Here is a 13,908-nt window from a genome sequence, read left to right on the forward strand (position 1 = left end):
GTTGCTCAAAGCACGCAGAAAGAGAAAAGGAAAACCATGTTATGAAGACTAGCTGTGAACAGTCAGGGAGAACACTACTACTTACCCTTAATTCTGTATCAAGGGGAACGCAAGCTCAAAAAACCTGCCTTACCGAGCACCGTACCTACATCTCCCTCAGCAGCATGAAGCCGGCACCAAGCGGACTGGCAGGGCAGACAAGCCCGAACAAGAAGATCACTGGCAAAATAACCTGGAAGATGGCTAGCCGGTGCCTTTGGACACCGCTCCAGGGAAAAATGACGGTCAGTTGTTTAGAAGGTGTGTATGACCATGTATTGAGTATCTGTTGAGGACCAGCACAATCTGCTGTGAGCAGCATTTCGGCACAGGGAAGGCTTAGGCTTACCTTTGCAACAGCCTCATCCCTTTCTCCTCCATCCAGCAGAAACATTACAAATAGTGTGAGTACAGCTATGGGGATAGACTGTCAGGGCAAACCCAACGTTCTGTATTAAAACCAGTTTTCATTTTCCCTTGTCTCTATTGTATCCTGTTCATTAAGGGTATGATTTCAGTGACACTGTCTGGTTGGAGGGGCCAACTCATTGCAAACACTTACACAAATTCTGCTTTGGCTAAGGACAGGACAAGGTCCCGATGTCCATGAAAGGAGACAAAACCCCTGTGTACCTCTTTCGAACCAGTGTCTCTATGTTTCAGACATGGCCAGGAAAAGGTAGAAACGGTCTTTCAGACTGAAATTTCTCAACCCCAAACCAAACCAGAATTTGTCTGGAACTTGGAAAAATTAATGCATGATGGCGCATATATTCTTTAGTTTTATTAAGTCAAAGTAACGGTATAGCTAATACATCTGACTCAGTAGAAAGACACGTGGGTGACTCAGAGACACTGTTTGATTGCAGTATATCGATCAGAAAACACCATTATTAAATCACAACACTTGCTTCTTTTCCTTTAATACACATTAAGTGTGCAACTTAATCCACTTAAGCTGCTTTTGTATACGAATGACAGAGGGGACTTCCCGTCACCTTCTCTTAGGAGACAGATGAGAAATACCAAGCTATCGGTCTGCCCTCCAACCTCTAAAGACAAGGTAAAACGGAGACCGGGAATTCTGCAACCCTGCAAAAGGGGATACTCCAGGGCTGATATTCTAACCTGGGTGAAATGACAATTCAAACATTGTTATAACACCAGATATACCTGTCAATGTATGGAATACTATTATAATTGGTTCCCAAATTTCTGCTCCCAGAGCAAAATCAGTATGCCACGTATTACACAAAGCATACACTGCAAATCCAACATTTCTGGGAAAAAGTCGGTCTTACAGCGTACTCCACGTACAGTCAATTTGTGCATAAACAGTGATCCCGTACAGGGAACTTCTGTGTGTCCAGCAGCTTAGACACAGCCATGCAGACAAGTACGTGAGACTTTTATAAACATTACCCATGTACCGGGTTTTGTCCATGAACTAAACAGTCTTAGAGTATCAGTAGTAAGTATGTGCAAGAAACACGCTAATGGATCACAAAGCAAGGAGAGAAAAATCATGCATCAGACTGCGAAAGAAGGATATTCTGGGAAATGTGTGGCAAAGCTCTATTAGCCAGAATCTCACGTATGAAAGCAGATGATTTCAGCATGGACATTAAAACACCGCATATAACAAGGGCATAATGATGATGTTTAAACAATTTATAATGGGTACTAGCTAAACAAATTTTGACACTGATAATCACTCATGTCCATCAGCACAAATGAGAACTTTTTATAGCTCCCGTACAGAAGGTGACCTTTAAGACCATTGGCCTTGATTCACAATTAGCTTTAAACCGGGGGGGTGGGGGGGTGGGGGGGGGGGGGGGTGGGAAAGAAAAAAGTCTGGTTGCAAATGTATAAATACTATTTAACCAAGAACAGCGGTACAAAGGCTTCCAGCGTGCGTCTCAGAATATCTGCATTGAGAATTTTAAACTGAACAGTCTCCAAAATCCTTGTCTAATGCTACACGTACAGGAAATTTATGGAACAAAAGGGTAGCACCACATACTACCCTTCTCACTAAACAAGTACTGTTATCCTAAAAGAAAAAGTACACCCATCCATTATATTATGTAAACATTTTAAATGATAGATGTGTACTGGGAATCACAGGTACCAATGCGATATTGCTGCTGGATAGTTTAATTATCACGGGGGCTGTGAAATCCACCCATATGCCTCAGACTGGTTAGAATTTTCCCTGTTTTATTCCATACCAAAAGCTACACTGTTCACATCCCAAATGAAAACTATGTGGCAAACTAGAAAAAAACTTTACTATGTTGATTCTGAGAATTTTAATGCAATGCTTTCACAGAGCTGCTAATACTCTATCCCAAAACCCGTGTATCAATAAAGATTTATTCTCTAGAACATGTTATGTTTGGTTTCCAATGTATGACTTAAAAACAAATTTTTCAGCCGTAAAAAACAGAAGAACATCTTTGTTCCTAGTGCCTGGAGTCCTATGCTTTGGTTTTCAGTATTGATTATAGGATATTTCCCATTTTTTGTATGAAAGCAGAACAAAAATAACTCTAAAACATTAAACACATTATAGTACATGCTCAAACAGATGACAGAATATATGTATACACAGAGATCTCAATGCCCTTTATATTATTTATAAAAATTACTTGTAAATACTATCTGTATTATCCCATATGGACAGTTTTTCATAATTTCCTCTCACTTTCCAGACTGGTTATTCCTTCCTATAGTAAACCACTGCCTATAATAGTAATCACGCTTTTCCAGAACAGTAGCAACAAAGCTTTGAAGTGTTTAAACTAGCAGTAATTTAAATTCACAGGGAATGAAACATTATCAACCACTACTACATTAAATAAAGCTTTCAGGTTCTACTTGTTACAAAGGTAAGGCAAAAAACTGAAGGGAAACTGCATAACTCATAGGAAAAAAATTGTCGGAAGGAGCTATGATCACGGTACCACAATAATCCAAGCTTCCAGTGCCAGGGTCATAATCACAGCGCCCAAGGCTTCTCCCTGTCACCCTAGTTTACATCTGCCCGGCTGTCACAAGTCTGTGCTTTCAGTGTGCAATTGCATCAGCAAGTGCAATACTCACTTCTTACCCTGTGGTGACATTTTTATTTCTGTATTTAAAACAGGTTCTTCACCAGTTACTCAGTGCTACAAAGGTGAGGCTCTCCTGATGCCTGAAAGCACTGCAGCGAAGGAGTCCCGCCTCATACACTGCGCTGCTTCTGTCACAGTGCCGTTAGCAAAAGTGACCTCGCTCACTTTTTCCCCGCTTGAGTCAGTTTACTGAGCATTTGTTAGAATATAATTTCAGACTTTTTCACCTTATGCTAATCTAGCCTCATTTAGTCTTCCATCTTTAAGAGTGGGATTTTTCAACCGGGAAGTTCAATCTGTACCACTACAGTCTCCAACAGGTTCCCCCACGTTAACTTTTATCTACACTTTAGCGTTCGCAGTCTTTTGATTAACTCTTCCTTTCAGCTCTTCAATTGTCTGTCTTTGGCTTTTACCACCAAAGTCAAGCAAAACCTGACAGTTGCTTCACGGGCCCTAGACAAATGTTTAACATGTTACATGAGAAAAGGTTAAGCACAAACACAGCTAATAATCTGGGCTCTTTGGCGGTAGTGTCATATCTGAATAAATCTGACAGCACCTCATTGTAAAGGGCAAGAATTTATTATTGTCCAGGTTAAACGCTGTGCTCTTATCCTTTCTGTGGCTGTAACGTAAGAAAGGCCCTTTGTGTGCTGAAACAAACATTAAAGTGCCAACGTACACAAAATGTATAAGGTGTCTGGGGATTATTCTTCAGCAAATAGTTTAACTTACTTTGGCTTCAGTCTCTCCCCTGTGAAGTGTATACAAATGATGGACGGCACTTTGTGATGATGACCAAGGATGTGTCAGTATTTGAAAAACATGGAAATCATGGCCTAATGTGTCAGTAGTGACCAGCAACATCCCTGGGTAAAAAAAAGAAAAAGAAAAAAGAAACACAAAAGCACAAGAGATTAATCACTGCAGAAGAAGAGGCTTATGAATGTATCTCTAAAAAAGCTAATGCGCCTTACATTGTTTTCTGGGAACAAAGGTAAACAGTTGCAGAAAATTACTGAATTGAAAGCGATTCACCTCATAAAAATGAATCGGAACTTCAACTGAAATCATATTAACAGTATTACTACTTAGGTATTACAATACAAATCTCTAAAAGCCAACTAAAAAATCCGGGAATATTCTAACCGAAGTTGAGAACTTGTGTGACCAACATGAAGCACCGAAGTGATGGATGTTAGAGCGAAACCCCAAAATGCTCTTCACTGGGCAAGAGCCAGTACAAAAAAGATTGATGTTTCCACAACAATAATTTTTGGAAGAAGAAACATGATCAAAACCCAGCCAAAACAACCCATACCAAAAACAATCCCGAAGAAGCATCTTTCTTATAAATGTGTATGAAAGAAACTGTCTGATTTATTGCTTGAAAGGCAGCAAATCAGAGTTGAGAGCTTTCAAGTGAAATATTAAATTAGGTACTAACTTCATTGAAAACAGGTCACTGATGGATGTACTGAAATGATTAAATTAGATCGGCAGAATTGCAGTAACTTATATACGCTCTTTACTTTTTTCTCCCATTATATGTCAGTCCACAATCCAGTTTTTAAACATTTACAAACATATTTGAAGTCAATTTGCCATAAAAGTTTAAGTTTGTATACCAAAAGAGAAGTCTTTTTGTACATGTAAGAAAAGCATAGCAACATGGCAGAATTTAGGATTACAGTAAACAAACTTCAAATTTATTGTTCTGTATTACAATGTCCATATTGCCATGCTTATTAGTGAAATTTAAGAAGTTAGACCCAAAGTATTCCTCCAACGTTTAATTAACGTCAAGTGATTTTAGCAGTTTAATAGCTACGTTGAAGTGCCTTCTAAATAATTTTCAAGGTACCCATCTATGAAAGAAAACCAGGAATCGCCACGTAGCTCTCTTGTGTTGATTCTCCACATAAAGCTTAACCGAAACGTTTTAGCCTTCAGGAAGAGAACTTAGGTTTCCACATTTTACATGACACCTATTCAAAGGCTAAACCATTATCTTATTTCTGTCATAAAAGAGTGTTTGCCTTCTCAGTTTATTTACACATGGCTCTGCGATTCATCTTATCCTCTTCTACTCGCTGCTGCTGAACAAATCCATACAGAACAAGTCTGAAAGCCCTCACACCTTACCGCTGAAGTCTTAGCATACGCCACTTTTGAAATTTTAGAATTAAACTGGAAAAAAAAAATCCTCTTGTGTACCAAGCAGCAGAGAAACACACTCCTAGAAAAGATTAAGTTTAATTAACTTTACTGAACCACCATGACAACATCACTCGGTGGCCATCCTGAGTTATTTCCCTCTCAGCAATCCCAGAATCCCCCTTCCCTTAAGCTGAAATAGGAAAATTTCAGCAACCAAAGCCCTGACCTTCTGGGCCAACGTCACTCCCCAGTGCCTCCTCTTCCTTGTCCGAGGCCGAAGCAGGTTTGTGAGCACATGTCTCAGCTCACGGGAGGACCAGCACAGTCCTGAAGCCTCCAAACAAGACAATACAGCATCACCGCAGATGTCTCTGACCAGGAACAGGCGCGTGCCTCAGTTTCTCTTGACCATAACTCTTATGAAATAAGGATCTTGTGAAGACAAACTTTCAGGACTAGGAAGCCCACCAGCAGGAAGGTACAAAATCGGAGAGAAATCCAAACTGCATTTAGAGACAGAATTGCCTACAAGCTTCCTTCTCCGCTTGACCACTGATGCCAGCAGGGCTTGGCCAGAGCGCGAGGCCACCCACATCACACACATCCACTTCCTCAGAATCACACAAATGCAAAATCTTTAATCTGACCTCAGCAAGATTGCCTCCAGTAGACATACATACTTTTACTGTTACAGGCTGTTACTCCGATTCCGAGTGTTAGAAATGAAAGGGAGTTTGTTATGGAGCTAAGAAATCCGTGAGTGCATTTGGGTATTATGTTTGGGCGGGAAAGCATGTGAGTTGAGGTTGGTCTGGATGTTAATGTTGGCTTAACTGGCAATTTCCTTGATTTGTAGTGACTGTGTTGATAGGAAATACAGCTAAAGTTGCTCAAGTGCAAGTCAGCCAAGTCTTTAGTGTGGGATTATGCACACAATTTGCATTAATTCTGTTCTGAAACATCACTAAATACACTTCCCTTCTAGTAAAGTGTGCGGTCCTCAATAATATATAGCATTTCCAGTGGAGAAAGCTGGAAGCAAATAGGGGTTTGTGTGCTAGAATCAGGCTGCCGCTATTACTGGAGCCAGGATATTCCAAAAGACCTAATACAACACAATAAGGATTTATTTTCTATATTCCCATGTTTGCCTCTCCTCAGGGATTAGATAGCTTTATGTAGAAGTTAAGCGTGCCTTCGGTCCTTTTGAGCTCTCTCTTATTCCAGATGGAAGGACCTTTGGAGAAAGAGAAGGTGGAAGAGATGAATACATAAGGCTTCTCTCAACAGTGAACAGATGGCCTCAGCAAACCTCGATTTTTTTTTCTCTCAAAGTGCTAGAAGTCTTTTATAAATACAGCCGCAGAGCTGAGTGCACCCAGAGATCTGAGCACAACATTCTTCATGTGTATCCCATCACATGGCACAGTGCAATGAAGATCATAAAAAAAAAAAAACAAACCACTTTAAACGAGCCAAAAATCTGTCTGGAAGCTGGAGACAGAAAGCTGCGTAATACTCATGAGCCAGTGAAAACACAGGAATTACCATACTGCGTTGTCCATCAAATCTCGCTGTTGTTTAGCTAACCGGTATCTCGTTTCCAACATTGGCTGGAAACGCAGGTGTCTGCGGACAATGCAATAAACCCCACAGTACGCAGACGTGATATAATTTCGCCCTTCTCCTCACCAAGGTTCTTTCCCAAACCTGCAATCTCCACTTACCCCGAGCAGGGCACTGCGAGAGAGCTCGCTTTGGGACCCTACGCTGCAACGTATGTCACACAAGTCCGTAAAGCATACGGCGTTACCTGGTCGTTCTTTTGATGACATACGCCGCATCCGAACAAATGAAGCCGTGAAACGTGCTTGCCTATCTGCAGGGCTGATCAGTTCCGTATGATGTACGGAGTTCTTGGTTCCATATCAACGTGCCTCGCCTTCGGGGTTTCGGGTTTTTCAGGTTTGGGGTGGGTTTTTTTCTGTTTTTGCTAACTTGAAGGAGTACAGAGGTGAAAGACAATACAGTTGTGGGTGGAAAGGAATTGGCTTAAAAATCGAAAGATGGGTGGTATCTGATTTGGCAGTTTTGCTTGCCTAATCTAAAATCCTGCTGTCTGTCACTGTTTGGAGTAAATGCGTTTTACTAGACGACAGCCGAGGGAAAACAGGCCCTTTGCTTGTATCAGTGACTCTTTCTCAGTAAGTTAAAGGAGGACCTTTCGCACTCACGTTTGCATTTGAAATATAAATATGTACTTGCAGAACTTTTATCAACATAGAGGGCCCAAGCACAATACCACAGCTGTGGAAGAACTTGTATTTTTAAAACAGCATTTTGAAACCTCTTTCTTTCTACTGTTATTCAGACAATAAATCGCTGACGTTTTACAACATTCGCCTTGGGTTCTGGTGCGGTATTTTCCAGCTCTCATTACGTCACACCGAGGAATCGGGGTTTTCAGCTGCCGCAGCTCAGCCATTTCGTTTCTCCCTCCCTCTCCCTGCACCAAAAGGCCGCTGCACCACGCCGGCAGAAATACCTGATCCCAGCAGAGGAACGTGAACTTGAATCCTGGTCGTTACCTCACTTTCACTTTCAAGTGCAGGAAACTTCAACTCAGCTTTCTAAAAGCCCTTGTGACAGTTTTCCCAAAAACTTGTTTAGACGGAAATATGGGTTAAAGCTGTCATAAGTTCAGTCCAAAATGTTTTCTCTTATGATGTACTTTATGTATGAATAATCATAGATGAAAAGTGAATAATTCTCAAGGATTTCCTGCTTATTTTTCAAACTGGCATTAATCCCTGTTTAACAGATAACATCTGAAATCAATTGAAAGTCTTGCATACACAGAACCCAGTGGAAATTTATGTGTAAAGCAGCTTTTACTATGTATCTCACTGCAACAATTTTGATTTTGCTTATCCATAATATGAGGGGTGCAGCCAGGTGAAATTAATGACTGTTTTACTGTGTGGTTTTTCAAATCCACAGAGATGATTAAAATCCAGTTTAAAAGGAACAGATATCCTAGATGGGGAAAAAAAAATTACCGAACCTTTGTCGTACCTGACAGATACATTTGCCCTAATTTACAGCTTCCTACTTTTCATGCATTCTGTTTGGGAAACAATACGCTTCTTTCAGGATAGAAATGTTAAAAAATACAGAGAATATATGCATAAAAGGAAAAACTAGTACAGATGTAGACTGTGGGCTAAGAGCTATTTATGCAGTATCAGAAGACTAAACCAGACTCTGGCCTGGCCATAAACTAAGCCCACGCCCTAAATGAGGTGCCAAGCCACAAAAAGCATTTGCGTCAACTGGGAATACAAGGAAAAGAAGGACTTCTAATTATAGGGCCTGGAAGCGGAAGCCCAGAGTGATTAGGAGTTTAGGCGCTGCTGTATGTTTATCTGGGAGCTTCCTCTCGCTCCCTCTCAGCCCGGGTTTGATAGATGAGGGTTGGCCTAAAGGGTGGGATTGAAGTTGCTGATGGTACACAGAGTTCTCCACAATCCGAAGGAGACGGAATACTAAGGCTTCTGTGGCCTTGTAGGAACATAACTCTTTTCAACTAGGCGTCAGCTGGTTAGCCCAAACGGCAAAATTAGAGAGCAGCAAATCACGGTTGGGTACTTGCTATAAAATCTAGGAAACCTGAGTAGCCTAAGCATCTCCACCACATCCTATTTATAACACCTATCTAATTGCACAGTTGTTTATTATATGCATACAAACGAGGTACACACAATTTCACCTTGGGTTTATGTTTCATGAGTAACTTCGCTTTAAGTAATGCCATCTTTCAGAGTAACAGAAGGTTTTTTCCGCCTTCCAAAACAATGTCATTCTGTAATTACACACTGAAGAACTCAACACGTTCAAGCTGTGCTGGATTTGTTTTAAAAACACCAAGGGCACAAATGCTAGGAAAGCAAGCATACATCTGCATGAAGGAAATACATATTCACTGATATACTTCATTTAAGAACACAACTCTTACATTTCCATGCATGCATAGCCATATAGAGACCTGTACAGCCACTGCAAAAACACGCTATTTACACAAACAGTGATAAAACACATGAACAACTTCTCAGGTTTTATTTTTTAAATATAAGCAGAGATACCATGCAACATTAATATTATGCTTCGTAGGTTTTCAAATTACAGGATCAGAGAGCTCAGCGGAACCACGCTGACTTACAGTCGCTCCTTATTCAGTCCATACGCATTTCGCTCGGCACTTCTACCCTCCGCATGCCAATCGTATGGATTTCTGTTCCACTGCGGCTCTCTTGCTAAAGCAGTTGCGTACGTATCTTGTTAAGACGTGACAAAGTTTATATGGTCCATGGTTTTATGAAACATATGACCTGACCTATGAACAGTAGCTTTATTTATACGCGCTTAGCTCCTCTCTGAGGCTGATGCTAATCAAAATATAGCCAAATATTAGTGCTAGTAAGCCCATGTATACTTCCAAGTGTAACACATATGCCACAGTTACAAAATCTGGCCTCAAAAAAGCTTAACTAAATAAGGACAATCTGATTTTAACAAGAAAATTCACCAAAACAGAAACACAAGTAAAGATACCCAAAATATTTAAAAATAAATATTAAAAAAACCCAGCAAGTGAAAAGAAAGTGAAGAAAAATAAAAAATTATTTTGTGGATAAATAATTACCTGTGACTGGAGATCTCTGGACACTGTAACACACTTAGAACAATTATACATTTAATCTGAATATTTGGAGCTTGGGGTGGATGTGTGGGAACTGTCAGACATTTACCACGTCCAACAGAATGCTCAGGGGCATGCTTTATATACTAAAAATCTATTCACCAGTTTCAAACACTAACCGACTACAGCTGATGGCCCAATAAATCCTAAAACTTCATCAGGATGGGTTTCTCCCTCCTGAAACTAAAGGACACACACTGAGGGCAGTTGAGAAAATGAGGGCGAAAGATCAAAGGGAACAGACTCCCTTTTCTTTTAACCCTGCTTGTAATTCCTCCAAAAGGCATACAAATCCATAGCCACTACCGCGACGCTAGCGTTGGGGGGTTTGTTAGCTGCAGAGATTGCAGTAAATGTTTTTACTGCTGACACATATTATCGTGTTTTTCTCTTTTCATTGGAGTAACAATAAAGTAAGTGTTACCGAGAGAGGGTAAAATCCTGACCTCCCTGACGTCTACAGAGCTTTTGCCACTAACTTCAATATGGGAAATAATTTTACCCGTTTTATGCAGTTGTGTGTCTTTAATCTGAAAGGAAGTTAACAACTCATTAACAATGACTGTTTTTATATTAATTTTAATATATTTTAGAATTAATTATAAATCTATCATGTATCAAAACAGAGTATATTCAGCAATAGTGATACCCAAGCAAATCAACCATTTACCATTGTGCTTACACGCTTCTTCAATACATTCCTCATTCTACGAAAATTGACCTTATTTACCTGCAAATTTGACAAATTTTAACAAAATGTAAAATTTCTATAAAAGGGTGACTAAAATTTCCATAAAAAGATGATCATAAAAAGGTGACTAAAGAACCATCCTTCAATAAACTGTGAAATTTTCTGCAGTAGCATAGAAAGCCACCATGGATAACATTAGATTAGGAAGGACAATTGCACATTTTTGATGCTTAAAGAAACTAAGACCCTAATATTTCCCTTCTCTTAAAAGCGAGGAATAGGAGACTACAAAAATTACTGAAACTGTTCGAAAAATTATGGAAACAGGCCAGACTGAAAAAAATAGGAGGCCTAAGACCATCCTCCTCAAGGTCTCGTATCAAAGCAAGGCTTTTCGGTAATAATGAAAAAAGCTTATAAATGGTTGATAGATGGAAATCAATTCTTTAGCTACGGCTTCTGTTTGCAGCAGAAGGTGGGTGATGAAGCACAAAGAGTCAATCACGCTTCTCCAGCAGTACAGTATCTTATTTGCACAAAGACATCCATTTGATAATGATAGAGAAGCCTGTCCTGTCTTCTCCCCCCTCCTCAAATATCTGATCGTCAGAAGAGGAAACGGGCTCTACTCAAATGTGCTAGGAACTTCTGCCACTACCTACTGCTTAATCCTCATTCGGGGATAAATTTCTTTGGCGATAATAGGCTAAAGGCTTAAATTAGAAAAAAATAGGAATCTGGAAGCTTTCTAAGAAGTTAAGTAGCAATGGATTTAAGCTACTGATAAAAATATATTTCTGAAATTTAAAAATAGGAGAATTAATGCACTGCACATCACCGTCCTGGCCCTCTCTTCAATACGTTTCTGCCACCCAAGTGACGTGCTGCTGTAAAGCACTGATCGCAGGATTTCATATGCATTTCTCCTCAGATTCAAGACCCTGTTCAGTGTGCGGCCATGCTTAAACTCACAGCAAAGAGTCATTTTATTTAAAATTGGTTTTAAACAATAATTTATTTAAATTGTAGCTATCCGAAATGCAGTAATTATTTAACAGAGAATTTAAATGATCAAAAATTTCCTAAGTTTTCAGTATATCCTAAAGTCTTCCACCTTCAGGTAGGAAATGCTCTAGAATTAGGCGAGTATTTCCATAAAATGAAAACTAGCTTCCTGCAGGGAGGCATTTAAGAAAAAAAGAAGAATGTACACAAATGGAATTAAAAAGTACAGAAGTGAACAGCATTGAAATTATTTCACAAGGAGGGCATTCTCACTGATGTCGACCTGGCTAATCATGATGAGGAGACAATTTTTTTGCCCTCATTCAAAGCATACTTCGTATTAAAACAGACTGGATTTACACTTTTGATACCAAGAAATTCCACTGCTGACACTTTTCCTTCACAAACCAACCATAAAGGAATGCTAGCAAGCTATAGATCATGAATTATTTCTCACCTTCTGGCCGGCATATATGGTATAGAGACACAATCTTTGTAATTGCAATTCATTGAATAGGATGCCATTACGTTACTTTTAATACATTTGTCTTCAAAGGCAACAATTCAAGTGGAAAAACAAAAGTCAAAACAAACAGAGAAAAAGCAAATAATTATTCTGTCCTTAAATAATTACAGCTCATTTTACTCTAGATGCCACATCCAGGAGGGTGATGTTCCAGAACAAGATTTATCTTGAAAACTCAAGAAGAAAGTTGCAGTCGCTACAAAAGTCCAAGCACAGACGCGGGGCTGGTCGCAGCCACATCAGTGCTGCAGTCAATTAGCTTATACAGCACTTGCCGTTATAAAAGGTATCTCCAAAGCTTAACTAATCTACGTGTTTAATAACAGACTGATGGTAACCCTTAGGTAGGAAAACCAGAAAAAAACCAATTTCTGTTAATCTGTGGGGCACTATCAGTGCTTCCCAGCAATCAAATAAGGTATTTTTCTGCCCACTTGCTCTGATCAATGGGAAAAACTTCTGCAGAGACATTCCAATTTAAACCTCTTTAACTATTAACTCAAGGCCACCATCACATTTCAATATAGAACATTTAAATAATCAGAGGAATTTCAGGTCCGTTAAAGGTGCAGTCAGGCATCCAAAGGGGTATACAGTTTAATCTGTTTTACTGCTGGTCCAACATTAATTTTCTCATTATTAATGGATGGAAAAGCTCTTTTGTAGCCAAGGAAGCGTAATTATTTAAAATTTTAGATGTGTTGCACTTCACAGCTCTCAGCTGCTAAGCTGGCAGGAGTTACACTTCTGGAAAGCAGATCATTTATTTACCACATTTAAAAGAAAAAAACCCAGATATTTATAAAACAGCAGCACTTTTTAGCTATTTATAATTGAGTATCTCATTTGAAAAGTTTCTCTCTCTGACAGTAGAACTACCATAATTAAACAACAACAACAAAAATCAAAGCACAAAGATGAACTGAATTTGACATGTCATTTACTGGTTTCGGCAATGGACCCTGTGTATATTCTTCTCTGGCACTGAGCTACTGCGTGACCTTGAGCGAGTAACAGCTTCCCAATCCTTCAGTTTTTCCAAAATTAGCTTTCAGTCCCTAATGTTACAAGTTTGAAGTTCTTACAGTTCATTTTCAACACACCCCTCTTCTTAACGTGTCCTCTTCTAATAAACGGGTTTGAAATCGCACCCATAGCTCTGATTTCTGCTCTTTGTTTTCCATACTGTTTGCGAACTTCTCTTCTATCCCCTCTCCCTTGCACTGCTGGAATTACGCCACTATTCATTCAGTCAGCTACCACAGATCAAAAAGTCTCCCACTTCTTGTTCTCCGAGAACTCCTTTCTTCCTCTCCAAACCTATTTCTTTGGAATCTTTCTTACCACTTTGCCCTTAACTCCGTAAGGATCAAGTCTTACATCCCGTATCTTCCCTGTCTTATGTAGAAGCCATCTTGGTCCAAGAGCGCATCCCATGCTGAACTTGCAAGGTGGCTGTATGGATTTACCCTTTTCTACTCGTCATATGTATGTAATACATATTACTTATGTATATTAGAACGTACCTCCTCCATCCCACCAATTTAAAAGTTGGCACTACTGCCAAATTGAAGGTGTACTTAGCTACGGCTACAGTAATTTCTTA

At 39.6% G+C, this 13,908-nt stretch overlaps 1 protein-coding gene across 4 annotated transcripts in view; it reads right to left on the reverse strand.

Moving 5' to 3' along the window:
* Positions 1 to 13,908, reverse strand: part of BCAS3 (BCAS3 microtubule associated cell migration factor) — a 370,279-nt gene that overhangs the window by 258,046 nt on the left and 98,325 nt on the right. For all 4 annotated transcript variants that reach the window (XM_059829121.1, XM_059829119.1, XM_059829120.1 and 1 more), the window contains exon 13: positions 3,897 to 4,030. In XM_059829121.1, coding sequence (XP_059685104.1) covers positions 3,897 to 4,030 — 134 coding nt within the window. The remainder of the gene's footprint in view (positions 1 to 3,896; positions 4,031 to 13,908) is intronic.

Source organism: Gavia stellata, chromosome 25 (genome assembly GCF_030936135.1).
Source record: "Gavia stellata isolate bGavSte3 chromosome 25, bGavSte3.hap2, whole genome shotgun sequence".
NCBI classification, from domain to species: domain Eukaryota; kingdom Metazoa; phylum Chordata; class Aves; order Gaviiformes; family Gaviidae; genus Gavia; species Gavia stellata.